At 42.4% G+C, this 18333-nt stretch overlaps 1 protein-coding gene across 3 annotated transcripts in view; it reads left to right on the top strand.

The window, feature by feature from the left end:
- Positions 1–18333, top strand: part of LOC124003621 (spectrin beta chain, non-erythrocytic 1-like) — a 91150-nt gene that overhangs the window by 68906 nt on the left and 3911 nt on the right. For all 3 annotated transcript variants that reach the window (XM_046312030.1, XM_046312032.1, XM_046312031.1), the window contains 13 exons: positions 1350–1613; positions 1897–2121; positions 2607–2696; positions 4476–4754; positions 4877–5007; positions 5354–5558; positions 5948–6322; positions 8864–9108; positions 9290–9428; positions 10032–10116; positions 14660–14856; positions 15352–15452; positions 17349–17403. In XM_046312030.1, coding sequence (XP_046167986.1) covers positions 1350–1613; positions 1897–2121; positions 2607–2696; positions 4476–4754; positions 4877–5007; positions 5354–5558; positions 5948–6322; positions 8864–9108; positions 9290–9428; positions 10032–10116; positions 14660–14856; positions 15352–15452; positions 17349–17403 — 2391 coding nt within the window. The remainder of the gene's footprint in view (positions 1–1349; positions 1614–1896; positions 2122–2606; positions 2697–4475; positions 4755–4876; positions 5008–5353; positions 5559–5947; positions 6323–8863; positions 9109–9289; positions 9429–10031; positions 10117–14659; positions 14857–15351; positions 15453–17348; positions 17404–18333) is intronic.

Genomic DNA, 18333 nt, shown 5'->3' with positions numbered 1-18333 from the left:
TCAAAAAACACCACACTTAAGGTTTTTTACAGGGAAAGAATTCTCCAAGGGACCATAGGAGCTGAGGAAGAACCATTTTAAGAACCTTTATTTTTGTTCAGAGCAGGCAAAGCACATAACAGTAAACTGTCTCAATTTCCTTTAGCGTTACTTTATGAAAAATATTCTACTTCTTATAATCAATACACCGCCCCGTTCACGAAAATGGATCGCTCCCACTGTCACGTGGCCGTGGATTGCTATATAAAGCAGGCAGACAGGCATCAAGGCATTCACTTACTGTCCGATTGAATGTTAGACTGGGAAACATTTGTGACCTTAGCGACTTTTAGTCCGATATGATCGTTGGTGCTAGGCGCACCAAATCCAGTATCTCAGAAACGGGCACCCTCCTGGGCTTTTCACACACGACAGTGTCTAGGGTTTACAGAGAATGGTGCGACAAACAAGAAAACATCAAGTCTGCTTGTTATTGAGATAGGTCAAAGGAGAACGGCAAGAATCGTGCAAGCTAACAGGTGGGGCACAAACAGACAAATTATGGCGCAGTACAACAGTGGTGTGCAGAATGGCATCTCAGAACGCAGAACTCGTCGATCCTTGTCACGGAAGGGCTATCGCATCTGATGACCACACCGGGTTCCACTCCTATCAGTTAAAAACAAGAAGTGGCTCCAATGGGTATGCGATGACCTACACTGGAAAATTGAGGAGTGGAAAAACATTGGCTGGAACATGCGCAGATCCCATACCTCAACCCAATAGAGCATCTTTGGGATGGGATGGAACGGGCTGTTCACAGCATGAATGTACCACCGTCCATTCTGCAGCAACTGTGTGATGTCAACGTTGACCAACATCCCGTTGGAACATTTCCGACACCTTATAGAATGCCCTGAAGGATTCAGGCTGTTCTGGAGCCAAATGGGGTCCGACTCGGTACCAGATGGTTGTACCTAATAAACTATCTATTTAGTGTATGTACCCGCTATAACTCCCCAACTGCTTATGACTAACTTATACTCACTAACTGCCCTATTATACCCACTCCAAAACTCATGGGTTTACCCACCATAACTAACCGACTGTACCTGCCCACCCCACTAAATGTATTTCACTACCATAAAATGTGTTTCAACAACCTCAGCAAGACAAAGTTTATCCAGAAACTTGACCTTTTCTACTTTCTACCTGATTTTATACTGTATGTATTTTATGCATACATTTTCTCTCTGTATATTTTGTTATTGTAAGGCACAGCAGCACCATTTCACCAGCTCAAATTCCTGGTACATGTAAATGTACTTTGCGAATAAAGGTGATTCTGATGCTAATTCTTTCCACTCCAGGATGGGATGCAGCTGGTGTTGGAGAAGCCTGAGACAGAGTCGGTGGTCAAGGAGAAGCTCTCAGCCCTCCAGAAGATGTGGGAAGATTTGGAGTCCACCACCCAGACCAAGGCCCAGTGCCTGTTTGACGCCAACAAGGCCGAGCTGTTTACACAGAGCTGTGCCGACCTGGACAAGTGGCTGGGTGGCCTGGAGGGCCAGATTCAATCGGACGACTACGGCAAAGACCTGACCAGCGTCAACATCCTGCTCAAGAAGCAGCAGGTACTGTACATGGTGGAGCATGCGTCATTGTAACCAAATTGATAAATAATGTTGGCAATATCATTTCATTAATGAAAATAATAATACTAAGAATAATTTAAATAAATTGGCTTCAATTGGTTTTAAGCAATAAAATAAAAGTATGGCATCAATTGTTCTGATCTGAACATTTTGGATAAGAACCCATGGATGTGGACTTAGTGGCCTGGGCCCCGCCCGGAACATCATCTAGGGTCAACGCTGTGTTCAAAATATTCTTCTCCCTCTCCCTGGTGGCCCATAGATATTGGAGAACCAGGTGGAGGTCCGTCAGAGGGAGGTGGTGGAGCTGCAGAGCCAGGCGCTGGTCCTCAGCCAGGAAGGGAAGGACACGGGGGAGGTGGATGGCCAGAGACAAATGGTGGAGCACAAGTTCAAAGAGCTGCTGGACCCGCTGAGGAAGAGAAAGAACTTCCTGGTGGCCTCCCGCGAGATCCACCAGTTCAACCGCGATGTGGAGGACGAGATTGTGAGTTAGTTGATAGTTGATTGGGGGACGTACTGTGTGTGTGTTTTTTTGGTTTTCTGAAACAAGGAACATTCGGAGAAGTGGGGACATTTCAGTTTTCAGGGGAAATGGAAAGAGAACCTGTGATGCGACTTTGCAACGTTAACAAGGAGACACTCCATCTTAACTCCTCCTCCACATTTACTGGATTGGTTGAACAGTACAGAAGGGAACCTCCCCCGACAGTTTCTTTATTTTCAAGACCAGTATGTTGGGGATCTAGTTTCAGCCATTTATTTTATGCCTGCTAAGTTAGGTTAGGGTTAGGTTAGGGGTTAGGGAAGATAGGATTTTGAATAGGAGTCAATTGTTTGGTCCCCACAAGAATCGTAAAACAAACGTGTGTTTTGTGTGTGCACATGCATGTACATGTTCTATTGAGGCTTTATTTGTTCTGGTATTTTCATTCAATGCACTTAATAATCTATTTGGCTTGTCCATTTTAGCTTTGGGTCGAAGAGAGGATGCCAATTGCAACCTCCACGGATCATGGCCACAACCTGCAGACCGTTCAACTGCTTATCAAGAAAAATCAGGTATGTGGGTTTTTCTCATGTACTGTCACTTTACAAGGAAGTCACACTTAGGCGCAAATTTAGCACCATTCTATTTTTGTGAATATGTTTATGCGCCTATTTATAAGCCAAATTAGTATTGTTAGTGTCAGTGTTTAGGGCTGTGGCGTTCATGAAATTTTGTCAGCCAGTGATTGTCAAGCAAATAACTGCCGGGCTTACTGGTAATTGACCGTTAGTTAGCATAAACACGTTTAGGATATCCTGGCTTTCAGGCATAGCCTACAAGCCACTGATGCAGACCTTTGGAACATTTTAAAAAGTCTAATAATCCATTATTTATTTTAGACAGGTCTAAAGAAACATGATATAAAGAAAATGTAGTCTATTTCAGAAGAACAGAATAACATGCTCGCTCAGTTGTCCTTATGTTAGGCCCTGATATGGCAATGCCAAATGGCTGTGGGCTACACTTGTTAATTTAGCAGACAAGATTTGCTTAAGACTCCCTGGCATTATTTTTTATTATTTTACAATAGAAGGATATTTTCTCCAAACAATTTCAAAGGAAGTGAGCACATGCGGATATTCTGTGCTGAGCGGTTAACAAAGACACCGCTCGTCCTATATGCTTCATTTAGAGTTATTTATGCAACTTTAGTTGAGAGGTCAGTGAGAAACCGCTCGTCCTATATGCTTCATTTAGAGTTTTTTATGCAACTTTAGTTGTGTTATAAACTATGGGCTATATGTGTTGATGTTTAATGCATTCTAAGGCTGCATGATTGGACTCTAATGATGATTGGAAAAAGTTGCAAGCTGCACACACATCATCAGTCTCTCATTCATAATTTGACAAGTGCTTGATAATATTCTCACCAGGCCTCAAATTTCCTGGCGGCATCCCCCTTGTGTGGCCATAATGCCCCCTAAAATATCTATGCCGTTTGCGGCCAAAGTGGCAGTTGTGCCCTTGGGCTGAATATAATAGACTAATTATAATTCCCTTCTCCCGGCTGCTATGCAACGAAGCACCTCTCACTCACATGGCTCTCTTAGATGTAGCCAGTGCCGTCACGTGATCGGATCCTTCTCACAGGCATTTCAGCTAAGAAGTAGGCTACAAGTGAATGAACACAGACACATCAGGGACACAACTGCGGACTTCCCTCTTATCAAATTTCGAGGCGCATATTGAAAATGTCCACATTTAGCCTACTTTTCGTCAGCCAACAAGATGAGTAGACCTAACCAACAACAAAAAGCACTAGCCTATGTCAATCTACTACCCCCCATAGTACAAAGCTTAACCTATTCTATTAGTCAACTTGTCCTTCTGTGCAATAAATAAATATTCCAAACATACTCTGGGACATTTGTGCGATGCGATAGATCCCAAGCTAATACAACCACTCGCATCAACACAACTTTTAAAAGCAATGAGGCTGATCGTTTAGGTGATAAGTTAGTGCCTGTATAAATCTGTTATCCTATTCCTACCAAGTCATTTAAACAAATGTATTGAATGGTATCATACATAGCAAAGAGTATCACTCTCTTATTGAGTTTTAATTGAGATATAGACTACGACAGATTGGTCTCCTCTCCATGGGGTGTACACTACAGAAATAGGGTTCCTGACCATTTAGGCAAGGCTTACTTACTTACTAATTACTTAATGAAGTGTATCTAAAGTATTGTACTCTTGGCTTTGTGTATCTAGTATTTTAATGTATTGCTGACATTACTTTTATTGCATATGTCCATGGAAATTAATTTTGTACTGTATCCCCTTCTAAGACCTTGCAGAAGGAGATCCAGGGACACCAGCCCCGCTTCGATGACATTTTCGAGCGGAGCGAGAGCCTGCTGATGGAGGACAGCCTTGCCGTGGAGGCCATCCGCCAGCGCCTGGCCGACTTGCAACAGCTGTGGGGCCTGATGATTGAGGAGACGGAGAAGCGTCACGTCCGACTGGAGGAGGCCCACAATGCACAGAAGTACTACTTTGATGCCGCTGAGGCTGAGGCCTGGATGAGCGAGCAGGAGTTGTACATGATGTCTGAGGAGAAGGCCAAGGTACTAGGGTGTTATTGTGTTATTGTGTGTGTGTCTGTGTGTGTCTGTGTGTGCCCTGTACTGATATTTATTCTAACATAGAATTCACAAAAGTGCTAAAAACAAGTGTATTTCCCTCTTAGGATGAGCAGAGCTCCGTAGCCATGCTGAAGAAGCACCAGATTGTGGAGCAGTCGGTGGAGGACTACGCTGAGACAGTCCATCAGCTCTCCAAGACCAGCAGAGGCCTGACAGCTGCAGGACATCCAGAGAGGTCAGTGAGAGAGCCTAGAGTGAAGCAATTGAAATAGAACGTAACTTAATATTGCCGCCCGTCAAGGAAGGTTGACCTGAATATGAATGAGTGAATGAGTGAATGAGTGGAGCATTCAGTAGACCAGAGTGTGGTGTGTATGCATTTTTGTTGTTTCAGCTTAACCCTGACAGACCTGATTTCACTAACGAAAGCCTTGATTTCAGACCATGACTAGTGTATTAGTTTGATCATGGGTGTTAGTGTTGGAACAAGAATGTTTTTTTTGCAAAAAAACTAAAAAAGATTACTCTTGTTAACCCCATCCACTGATCATTGAACTCTTGATTTCTGTTTGTGTGGGCAGTGAGAGGATAGGCATGCGTCAGTCTCAGGTGGACAAGCTCTATGCCGGCATGAAGGACCTGTCTGAGGAGAGGCGGGGCAAACTGGATGAGCGGTTCCGCCTGTTCCAGCTCAACCGCGAGGTTGACGACTTGGAGCAGTGGATTGCCGAGCGGGAGGTGGTGGCCGGATCTCATGAGCTGGGACAGGACTACGAGCATGTCACCGTAAGCAATGCCACCTGACTTCAAACCCTACCCTCCCACTCCTGGTGCTGTCAGGGAGGAAAAACATAGTCCGCATTCCAGACCATCTGCAAAGGAACCACATTCCAAAACTTTACCAATAACTGAATGACCCATCATCTAAATTGTAGTTGGGCATCATATCTAAATATATCATATTGATATACTTGACATGTTTAACATTTTTCAGTTGTTGTGTGCTTTGGTGTGTGACTGCTTTGCAAACGGTCTGTAATGTGGCCATAGACTGATTTCAGTACTGCCCATTTGATACCACCATTACCTTTTAGTAGGTCAGACAGGGCAGTACAATATATATTTGTGTTAAAGGTCCTCATTCTCCCCCTCTCCATCCATCTATCCATCCACAGATGCTCCAGGAGCGCTTCCGGGAGTTTGCGCGCGACACAGGCAATATCGGCCAGGAGCGTGTGGATGCCGTCAACCGCCTGGCCGATGAGCTGATAAATGCGGGCCACGCAGATGCCGCCACGGTAGCCGAGTGGAAGGATGGACTCAACGAGGCCTGGGCTGACCTGCTGGAACTTATCGACACGCGCACGCAGATCCTGGCCGCCTCCTACGAGCTGCACAAGTTCTACCATGACGCCAAGGAGATCCTGAGCCGCATCCTGGACAAACACAAGAAACTTCCAGAGGAGGTGGGACGTGACCAGAACACAGTGGAGACACTGCAGAGGATGCACACCACCTTCGAGCATGACATCCAGGCCCTGGGAACACAGGTCGATACATAGCTAATATCTCCCTGTAGCTCACTGCACCAGATCACTGCACTGAAATCTCATGTTATTATTAGTGGTGGGCACCAATATCGATAATGCAATATGATATTGATATTGATAACTTACACTATTACGTAAAAGAGGACACATGACGGTTCTTGCAGACACAAAACACTCTCACAGGCTCTCAACTTAGCATACAGTGCTTTTGGAAAGTATTCAGACTTTTTCCACGTTTTGCTAGGTTACAGCCTTATTCTAAAATGGATTAAAAATTATTATTTTTTCGCCTCATCAATCTACTCACAATACCCCATAATGACAAAGCAAAAACAGGTTTTTAGAAAACGGAAATATGACCCTCTACTCAGTACTTTGTTGAAGCACCTTTGGCAGCGATTACAGCCTCGATGTTATGCAGGTGAATGAGGACCCAAAAGCGACTTGGCGAAAACAGAGTCTTTATTCCAGTAAAGGAAATAGGCAATACTCCTGGACAATCAGAGCAGAAAACAAAACATAAAAAACTTAATTCCACTCGTAGTGACGAGGACAGACTGGAGACTCGACCATTAACTGTAGGTTGCCTCGGGAAGGCACCGACCGTAGCAGACTCGGACACCTGCTCACACGCAGCATCTGAGGGAAACAAGACACGACAGGGCGAGACAAAGACACAGCACGGCGAACAAAATACAAAGATCCGACAGGACAGAAACTGAAAACAAGGGGAGAAATAGGGACTCTAATCAGAGGGCAAGATACGGAACAGGTGTGAAAAGATTAGATGATTGAGTAGGGGAATAGGAACAGCTGGGAGCAGGAACGGAACGATAGAGAGAAGAGGGAGAGGGAGGGAGAGAGAAAAAAGGGAACGAACCTAATAAGACCAGCAGGGGGAAAACGAACAGAAGGGAAAGCAAAATGACAAGACAATATAAGACAAAACATGACACTCGAGTCTTCTTGGGTATGACGCTACAAGCATGGCACACCTGTATTTGGGGAGTTTCTCCCATTCTTCTCTGCAGATCCTCTCAAGCTCTGTCAGGTTGCATGGGGAGCGTCACTGCACAGCTATTTTCAGGTCTATCCAGAGAAGTTTAGATAAGTCCGGGCTCTGGCTGGGCCACTCAAGAACATTCAGAGACTTGTCCCGAAGTGACTCCTGCATTGTCTTGGCTGTGTGCTTAGGCTCGTTGTCCTGTTGGAAGGTGAACCTGCGCCCCAGTCTGTGGTCCTGAGTGCTCTGGAGCAGGTTTTCATCAAGGATTTCTGTACTTTGCTCCGTTCATCAATCCCTTGATCCCGAATGGTCTCCCAGTCCCTGCCACTGAAAAACATCCCCACAGCATGAAGTGATGCTTGGCATTCAGGCCATAGAGTTCAATCTTGGTTCCATCAGAGTCTTTAGGTGCCTTTTGGAAAACTCCAAGCGGGCTGTAATGTGCCTTTTACTGTGGAGTGGCTTCCGTCTGGCCACTCTACCATAAAGTTTTGATTGGTGGAGTGCTGCAGAGATGGTTGTCTTTCTGGAAGGTTCTCCCATCTGCACATAGGAACTCTGGAGCTCTATCAGAGTGACCATCGGGTTCTTGGTCACCTCCCTGACCAAGTTCCTTCTCCCCCGATTGCCGGACGGCCAACTCTAGGAAGAGTCTTGGTGGTTCTAAACGCCTTCCATTTAAGAATGATGGAGGCCACTGTGTTCTTGGGGACCTTCAATGCTACAGACATTTTTTGGTACCCTTCCCCAGATCTGTGCCTCGACACAATCCTGTCGCGGAGTTCTACACACAATTATTTTACGGACAAATCTCATGGCTTGGTTGTTGCTCTGACATGCACTGTCAAATGTGGAACCTTATATAGACAGTTGTGTGCCTTTCCAAATCATGTTCAATCAATTGAATTTACCACAGGTGTACTCCAATCAAGTTGATCAATGGAAACAGGGTGCACCTGAGCTCAATTTTGAGTCTCATAGCAAAGGGTCTGAATACTTATGTAGATAAAGTATTTCAGTTTTTTGTTTTTAATAAGTTTGCAAAAAAACTAAACGTTTTTTTCTTCGTCATTATGGGGTATTGTGTGTCGACTGATGAGGAAAATGTTTTATTGAATAAATGTTAGAATAAGGCTGTAACGTAATGAAATGTGGAAAAAGTCAAGGGGTCTGAATTACTTCAGAATTAGCTGTAATTAACTGCCTGCTGATGGGTCACCAACTGGCTTCCCATTGTATTCAAACTGGCCCCCAGATGGCAAGCCCAATAGTCAATCAGCAAGCAGTTGTCTGAGCTTCACAAAGCAATGGAAATGAACAGAATATGAAACAATCACACAGTTGCAATGTTATTCAGAATCCTGTCTCTGAATTTTTTACCACTATAAATATAGATTTTCCATATCGGTTCACATTGCTAGTAATTATTAACCTGTTAATTACACAGCCTGTAATTTCATGTAGATACCAGGCACTGGAAGGTAGTGTAATTATAGAATAAAATGCATTAAAGGGACTTGTGCTCGGACCTTCAGGTGAGGCAGCTGCAGGAGGATGCCGTCCGCCTCCAGTCGGCCTATGCCGGCGACAAGGCAGACGACATCCAGCGGAGGGAGAGCGAGGTGCTGGAGGCCTGGAATACCCTGCTGGAGGCCTGCGATGGCCGCAGGGTCCACCTCCTGGACACGGGCGACAAATTCCGCTTCTTCAGCATGGTGCGCGACCTCATGCTGTGGATGGAGGACGTCATCCGTCTCATCGAAGCCCAGGAGAATCCAAGGTAAATGACTCTTGTACTTAGTTAGGTTGGGGTCAGTTCCATTTCAATCCAGTAAACTGAAATTCCTATTCCAATCTTAGGTTCGTATACTAATATCCTGGTGTGTGTGTGTGTGTGTGTGTATGTGTGTGTGTGTGTGTGTGTGCGTGTGTGCGTGCGTTTAAAATCTTTCTCTGCACAGGGACGTGTCCTCGGTGGAGTTGTTGATGAACAACCACCAGGGTATCAAGGCTGAGATCGACGCCCGCAATGACAGCTTCACCGCCTGCATTGAGTTGGGCAAGTCTCTGCTAGCCAGAAAGCACTATGCATCAGAGGAGGTAAGTTCCATAGCCAAACCAATGCTATGCTACTGCAGGTCAGACCATGAGCCATTTGCGGACCACTGCTCTTTCTCAATTGAAATATGTCCTCGTCTCCTTTCTTTCTTTTCACTGGTCTGAATGACCTGACCAGGTGAAAGCCACCCTAATGATGAGCTGTCACCATTGAGCTTTCACCATTTTATTTTGCCAGCACTTAAATGGTCCATTTGGGGAAATTATTTTGATAGCCCTATGTTACTGGGTCATTCCACCAATTTGGTGTCTTTTCAGATGTGAAAATAATCTTTCGATTTCACCTGGAGAAATGTTGGGGTGAAGTGGGTTAAACTCTTCCTAGAAGTCACAGAGGGTGCACAGATGGATGTAAAAATTCGGAATCTTCTTTATTCACATAAAAATCGTATTTATTAAAGTGCACTTCAGGCTTTTATAATTCAATATTGGTGCATCATTTCTACTTAAAATATTAAAGGCACTCATTTTGTGGAATGACCATACTGCATTGTAGCCTCTTCAGGTTTTAGTGTATTGCATTGTTTGTATGTGATGATACCCCATGCTAAAATATAAGTATTCACTGCTATGTCCTCTGTTTAGATCAAAGATAAGTTACTACAGCTGATGGACAAAAGGAAAGACATGATTGACAAGTGGGAGGACCGACGGGAGTGGTTAAGACTGAGTAAGGGTTTTTGTTCATACTTTCACACATGCTATTGGATGGAATCTTGTCACTAGTTGGGCATATCCAGTCCCACTGGGCACAAACTGGTTCAATCAACGTTGTTTCAACGTAATTTGTCAATGTATTGTGACACGCAATTCATTATATGTATTAACCCTAGATGACTGACAGGGCACTGTTTTGAAGCCCCCGAGCAGCCATCTTGGTACTCTTCCTTTTTTTGGAAGCTATAGAAATCTACATTGATTTTTGACAAGTATATTATAATACAGACACCTTTAATGCTTACTTTTAAAAAGTATTTTGTGAACTGAACACGACAAAATATATATTTATCTAAAAAATACATAAACATATTCCTTAACATTTTTGGGGGAGAGGACTAATGGTACTGTCGCCACAACAAAGTCATACTTTTATTGAAATAATATAGACTTACATTCATTCATTCCTATGGAGGCCGACGGCTTCAAAGCCTCACATTGACCTTTTACATAGAATCACCATTCCAGGGTTTATACACATCATTGCATGAAATCTATGTGTAAAATACATTGGATTTGCAATAAGTCTTTAACATAAACTGTTGTTTGAGGGGGAAATCTAACGTCAATGTGTCTCTATGAAATTGTATGTGCTGGTATTTTGGCTAGGCCTCTCTTGAAAATTAGATTTTAACCAGGTTAAAAAAGGTCAAATAAATAATAAAATAAATATGGAAGTATCCAATCTCTAGATACTAACCAAGTAGATCTTCAAATGTTGATACAGTGTATTTGATTACATTGACAACCAAACACAATTCAACATACATTTTGTAATACAGTAATTACCCTAAAGTGAAGGATATCTTACAAACTAATTTAACAGTATTTATTCATTCAACCTTAATGAGTAAAACATCCATGGCTAAATTTTGGGGTTACTGTAACTATAAATGTTTTCTTATGTTTTTATTTTGATTTAACTAGGCAAACCAGTTAAGAACAAATTCTTATTTACAGTGAGGGCCTATACTGGCCAAACCCAGACGACGCTGGGCCAATCACAGGCTGATTGTGATACAGCATGGATTCGAACCAGGGTGTCTGTAGTGACGCCTCTAGCACTGAGATGCAGTGCCTTAGACCGCTGTGCCACTCGGGAGCCCCTAATCATAGAAAGCACTGTAAATTGTTCACTGGCACAATGTACTTTTAATGCAATCTCAACTGCAATTTCGGTACCGGTACCCCCGGCATATAGCCTCGTTATTGTCATTGTATTGTGTTTCTTTTTACATTAGTTTATTTGGTAAATATTTTCTTAACTCTCCTTGAACTGCACTGTTGGTTAAGTGCTTGTAAGTAAGCATTTCAAGGTAAGGTCTACACTTGTTATATTCAGAGCTTGTGACAAAAGTTTAATTTGATTTGAGTTCCGGTCATTTTGTTGTGCTATTATGTGAAGCACAGTGATCACACATTTAGTCGTACATAAACTAAATATCTGAAATGTCTAAATATCTCATTGGAACTTCATTGCGCTTATAAACGGTTGAAAACACAGTGATAACCTATCTAGGTGACAATGAAACCAAAAGTCAGTAATTGTTTTTCCATTGTAATTTGGTTGTGCTTTTAGATGGTTGAAAGCATAGTGATAAGATAACACATTGGGAATTCAACAAACTTTTGGCTTTCTTTCTGAGTGGGTGAATGTAGGTTGTAATCTAATTGATCAACGTCTCAACCAAATAATACCCAATTGTCCACGTTGAAATGACTTGGTGTGCCTGGTGCAGTACTGTCTGTAGTATTTAGAATATGATTTTTAGACAGATCCATTGCACAAACGTCGTGAACAATCCTTCGTTGTCCCTCTGGAAGACTGTTTCATTATCTTACTATGCATACCTTGGAATGTGATGATGAGAAACTGTCCCTGAAGTGTTGGCCATGTGTAGAGCTGGGTTGTGTTCATTAGGCATCAAACAGAAGGGAAAAGACCTGGACCAATCAGAAAAGCTCAATTGAATGTTAAGTTGAACATTTCTTTTACAGGTTTTTACCTTTACGTGCCCTAATGAACACAACCTTGGTGTGCTTATGTGTACTTTGATCAATCTGGCCTCCCTCTATTTGCCCCATGTCCTCTGCCAGACTGGTCTCATAGACTACACATAACATAGTAAACGTAAATCCGTGACACTAAAATTAGTATGATATGGTACGCTTGGTATGGTTACATACGATATAAGGTTACGTAAGACAAAAATGAAAGGAGTGTGGTTGGTCAAGGTGGATGTGTAGGCATATAACGCGAATGTCTAGCAACGGTTGTGTGTTCGAATTTCATCACAAACAACTTTAGCGTTTTAGCCAATTAGCAACTTTGCAACTTCTTACTAATTTTTAGCTAACCCTTTCCCTAATCTTAACCCTTTTAGATAACCCTAACCTTAACCCTTTAAATCTTAACCTTATTCCTAACTTATCCCCTAACCCCTACTGCTAGCTAACGTTAGTGTTTGCCACCTACCTAATATTAGCCACAACAAATTAGAATTCTTAACATATACAGTGCATTCGGAAAGTATTCAGACCCAGTGACTTTTTCCACATTTTATTACTTTACAGCCTTATTCTAAAATTGATTGAATTGTCCCCCCCCCATATCAATCTACAAACAATACCCCATAATGACAAAGCAAAAACATTTTTTTTTAAATTTGAATTAATAAAAAAAAATGAAAAATCACATTTCCATAAGTAGTCAGACTCTTTACTAAGTACTTTGTTAAAGCACCTTTGGCATCAATTACAGCCTCGGGTCTTCTTGGGTATGACGCTGCAAGCTTGGCACAGCTGTATTTGGGGAGTTCTTCTCTCCAGATCCTCTCAAGCTCTGTCAGGTTGGATGGGGAGCGACGCTGGACAGGTCTCTCCAGCGATGTTTGATCGGGTTCAAGTCCGGGCTTTGGCTGGGACACTCGAGGACATTCAGAGACCGGTCCCAAAACCACTCCTGCATTGTCTTGGCTGTGTGCTTAGGGTCGTTGTCCTGTTGGAAGGTGAACCTGTGCCCCAGTCTGAGCGCTCTGGAGCAGGTTTCAAGGATCTTTCCCTCAACCCTGACTAATCTCCCTCCCTGCTGCTGAAAAACCTCCCCACAGCATGATCCTGCCACCACCATGCTTCACTGTAGGGTTACCTGTAGGGTTCACTGTAAGGTTACCTCCAGACGTGATGCTTGGCATTCAGGCCAAAGAGTTCAATCTTGGTTTCATCAGACAAGAGAATCTTGTTTCTCATGGTCTGATAGTCCTTTAGGTGCCTTTTGGCAAACTCAAAGCAGGCTGTCATGTGCCTTTTACTGAGGGGTGGCTTCCATCTGGCCACTCTACCATAAAGGCCTCGATTGGTGGAGTGCTGCAGAGATGGTTGTCCTTCTGTAAGGTTCTCCCATCTCAACAGAGGAACTCTAGAGCTCGGGTTCTTGGTCACCTCCCTGACCAAGGTCCTTCTCTCCCGATTGCTCAGTTTGGCCAGGCAGCCAGTTCTAGGAAGAGTCTTGGTGGTTCCAAATTTCTTCCATTTAAGAATGATGGAGGCCACTGTGGGGACCTTGAGTGCTGCACAATGTATTTGGCACCCATCCCCAGATCTGTGCCTCGACAGAATCCTGTCTCAGAGCTCTAAGGACAATTCTTTCAACTTCATAGCTTGGTTTTTAATCTGACATGCACTGTCAACTGTGGGACGATATATAGACAAGTGTGTGTCTTTCCAAATCATGTCAAATCAATTCAATTTATCACAGGTGGACTCCAATGAAGTTGTAGAAACATTTCAAGTGTGATCTATGGAAACAGGATGCACCTGAGCTCAATTTCAAGTCTCATAGCAAATGGTCTGAATACTTATGTAAATAATGTATTTCTGTTTTTTATTTTTAATACATTTGCAAAAATTCTAAAAACCGGTTTTCACTTTGTCATTATGGGGTATTGTGTGTAGATTGATGAGGAACATTTTTATTTTATACATTTTAGAATAAAGGCTGTAACGTAACAAAATGTGGAAAAAACCATGGGTCCTGAATAATTTCCGAATGTACTGTATATGTTTAGCAAATTCGTAACATATTGTACAATTTGCAAAATCGTAACGTCCTGTAACAATTGCAATTCATAACATATTGTGTGTTTTCCTAATTCAGAATATATTGTATGAATTTCAATTCGGAACATATCATACAAAATAGTAATTTGTTTACGAAATGGATGATGGATATGAACATATTAATGTATACCATATCATACTAAATGGAGGGTGTCGGATTTACGTACAGAATAATATGAAATGCTCTGAGACCACATTCGCTCTGCTGATAACTAATGTTTGGGGAGGGGGATATTAGTCATGAATGCTCAGGTTACCCGTTCCCACATGCCAGAGGCATAAGTTAGCTGCAACATTGGAATGAAACAATTGCAGTTGGGCCTTCTCTCTTCCAGTTTTCCCTGCTGACTTTCTTCTCTTTGTTCTGCATGGTCTAGTTTTGGAAGTTCACCAGTTTGGGAGGGATGCAGGGGTGGCAGAGGCGTGGCTGCTGGGACAGGAACCATACCTATTCGGCCGGGAGTTGGGGCAGAGCGTGGACGAGGTGGAGAAACTGATCAAGAGGCACGAGGCATTCGAGAAGTCGGCCGCCACTTGGGAGGAGCGCTTCTCAGCACTGGAGAGGTTGACTACGGTGAGTGTTTTGGCGGGTTGCAATGTTCCTGTCACATGTGTCACAAATCTTTATGTTAAACGAATGTTCATAAGGTTTCAATAAGAAAGCTGTTCACTAAACAATGTTATCTTGTGCTCGTCAATTATTTAAGTTCACGTACTAACATTGACACCTAGTGCTAACTGCATGTTAACTGCATGTCAGTACAGTATTTACCCAGCAATTAATGAAAAATGATGGAGTAATAATCTGGTGCTTTCAAAGAATACAACATAATTGGTAATAATTGTTACAAAGTTTTGCATGTTCCCATGAATCCCAAAGAAACTACAATGTAATCATTAGTGAATTAAATTAGCTGCCATTTTTCATGTCTTTAAGTCCCAGGTAAATAGCAAACGTTAAACGTTGAAGTGTGACCCACCACTCTTTGAAGGTGGCATTGCCAGATTAATTTACTCAGATTAAGGTGGTAAAATGTGACTGAGGTTCCGTTGTGTCTTGTTCTTTCAGTTGGAGTTATTGGAAGTGAGAAGACAGCAAGAGGAAGAAGAAAGAATGCGAAAAACCCCTTCGCCAGAGCCTTTACCGGAGCAAGACTCACCACTGCAGAGGTAAGTGTAGCAGTTAGGGCTGTTGCGGTGACCATATTCCCGCCACACTGGCGGTCATGATTGCAGTCAAATTCCACGTGAATGTTTAGTCACGGTAATTAGGCTTCTCCAAGCTCTGATGCTGCTTATGGTCATTAGTAGCCTACTTGCTAACTGCCTGTTACTCATCACTCTATTGTCCATATAAGCACTCTGACATTAATGCAAATGTCTTCGAAAATCTAATCAAACACTTCATGAGACCTCATGAGCTCATGTTGAGCAACATTTCTATAGGCAATGCAGTTGCGTGAGAAAACAGAGTGATGGCCTCTACTAAAAAGAGCAGGATCCCATCAGCTTTGTAAAGGCTAGTCCAACTGTATTTAATTCTCAACATTTTAATATTAAGCACATTGTTTATCTTTACAACAGGAGTGTAGTCTACCTGACTGGCATGAAAATGAACCACGTGAAACGCATCCTCCATTTGCTATTTAAGTGCATAGATTACATGTATTTTTTCTCACTGCCCCTGTTTCGAGACCGGTGCATGATAATGATCCATTCTAAATAAAAACACATTTCACACATATATTATTTAGTATATGTAAAGACAAGATTAAATCAAGAATAGTCTGATGGGTGACAATATTAGCCTATCACTTGTGAATGATGCCCAGCATAAGACACTGCCTTTTCTTTCTAATCATAGTAACACACCTCATGTAGCCTAGCACATAGGCCTATATGTTTTGATAAGGTTTGTATCACAATTAAAGTGGCCAAATAACTTCTTAAAATCAATTACATTAATCCGCTTTACAAGGGGTTTTGAGCCTAACTGGCATACATTAGCAGCGCATGAGTTGCAAGTTTGGGAAAGATAATTTCACCATAAAAATGCACATTTAATAATTAGCATTTTTTTTCTCATGGTGTTTTCTGCTAATGGAACAATCGTGCTTATAGCCTACTGCCATGTGCACATTTCTGCGCTCATAATGTGAAGAAATAGCCTAATAGTTTATCAACATTTTAAGCTAAATGTTCTGATCTGTTGCGTCAGCCAAATTGCGGGGGGAAAAATCTAAACATATAGCCCAACGTCTGTAGAACAACTAAAGTTACATTAATAACTCCTAAATTAAGCACATAGGAGTACATGTTTGTTTGTTTGTTTCCGCTTAACACAGAATAGCCTCATGTGTGCACTCCCTCAAATCGTTTGGAGAAAATATTTATAATTTATTCAGCGTTGTTCTATTGTATTCTTCATGCTATACAATAATGTCACCAAATTCTAAGAAAATATTGTCTGCTAAATGAACTAGTGTTATCACATTTTAAGGTATGACTCAGGTGGAGACAGTGTTAAAGAAACAACACTTTAAACAGGGGCAGGCAAACGACAGGTCAAGGCAGGCAGTTATTTGCTTGACTATCACCGGCTGACAAAATGTTGTGACCGCCACAGCCCTAGTAGTGGTGTTGGTAAAGAAACAGACAAGGGTGTGTTTCACAAAGCCAATGTAGCTAATGTAGTATGTTACTTATCTCAAAGACACAGACTCATTCCAATTGTAGAATATCAAAGTGCTTCCTTTTACATATTTCAGTGTTTCCCAAACTCTGTCCTGGGGAACCCAAGGGGTGCACGTTTTGTTTTGTTCCCTAGCGCTATACAGTTGATTTTGAAATAATGAACTCATCATTAAGCTTAGATTATTTGATTCAGCTGTGTAGTGCTAGGGCGAAGAACCAACATATGCACCCAGCAAACAATTGTGACTCTTTCAAGTAAATCAAGTTAGCTATGAACATCACCACAGGTTGTTGTTAGTTAACTCATGGACACTTACTCACCTTCACTGACTCGCTCCCTGATTATCCCTTTCTACTGTATATTCTCCACAGTGGAGTAGAGAACGGACTGCAGAATGGACTGCCCTCAGACCAGGATTCCCCACAGGTAAGTTACTGCTCCAAAGTTTACCACCAAAAATATGCTAGCTTTTAGGGTCAAAAGACTGACTAGGGCCTAACTTCTCAGAGCTTTACATTGTTCAATCTCACCTAAGGTGCATTGTTTGCATCTGAGGCATTTCCAAGAAAACATAATTGCATTAAAGAATGAAATATGAATATATTTAAATATTTTCTATGTAAAATATAAATGTAATTATTTTGGTGTGAAGGCCCATCCATGCCCCTTAAAATTAATTGTTTTATTTTTATTTAACCCTTATGTTACCAGGTAAGTCGACTGAGAAGACATTCTCATTTTGTCCAGGTGGGAAAGGGCTGGGGTGGTATGCAAATTAGAGTGGGTCTAGGGTTTCTGGGATAATGCTGTTGATGTGAGCTATGACCAGCCTTTCAAAGCACTTCATGGATACAAACGTGAGTACTACAGGTTGGTAGTCATTTAGGCAGGTTACCTTAGAGTTCATGGCACAGGCACTATGGTGGTCGCTTAAAACAGGTTGGTATTACAGACTCGGACAGGGAGAGGTTGAAAATGTCAGTGAAGACACGCGCCAGTTTGTCAGCGCATGCTCACAGTACACATCCTGGTAATCCGTCTGGCGTGATCACACAGTCATCCAGAAAAGCTGATGCTCTCATGCCATTTTCAGTGTTACTTACCTCGAAGTGTTACTTGCATGGAAGTTATTTAGCTCGTCTGGTAGGCTCGTGTCACTGGGCAACTCTCGGCTGTGCTTCCCTTTGTAGTTTGTAATAGTTTGCAAGCCCTGTCACATCCAACGAGCGTCGGAGCCAGAGTAATACGATTCGATCTTAGACCTGCGTTGATGCTTTGCCTGTTTGATGGTTCGTTGGAGGCCATAGCGGGATTCCTTATAAGCTTCCAGGTTAGAGTCCAGCTCCTTGAAAGCGG

This window comes from Oncorhynchus gorbuscha, linkage group LG18, assembly GCF_021184085.1.
Source record: "Oncorhynchus gorbuscha isolate QuinsamMale2020 ecotype Even-year linkage group LG18, OgorEven_v1.0, whole genome shotgun sequence".
Lineage (NCBI taxonomy): Eukaryota > Metazoa > Chordata > Actinopteri > Salmoniformes > Salmonidae > Oncorhynchus > Oncorhynchus gorbuscha.
The sequence above is the reverse complement of the archived record's forward strand: the minus strand, read 5'-3'. Positions and strand labels throughout refer to the sequence as shown.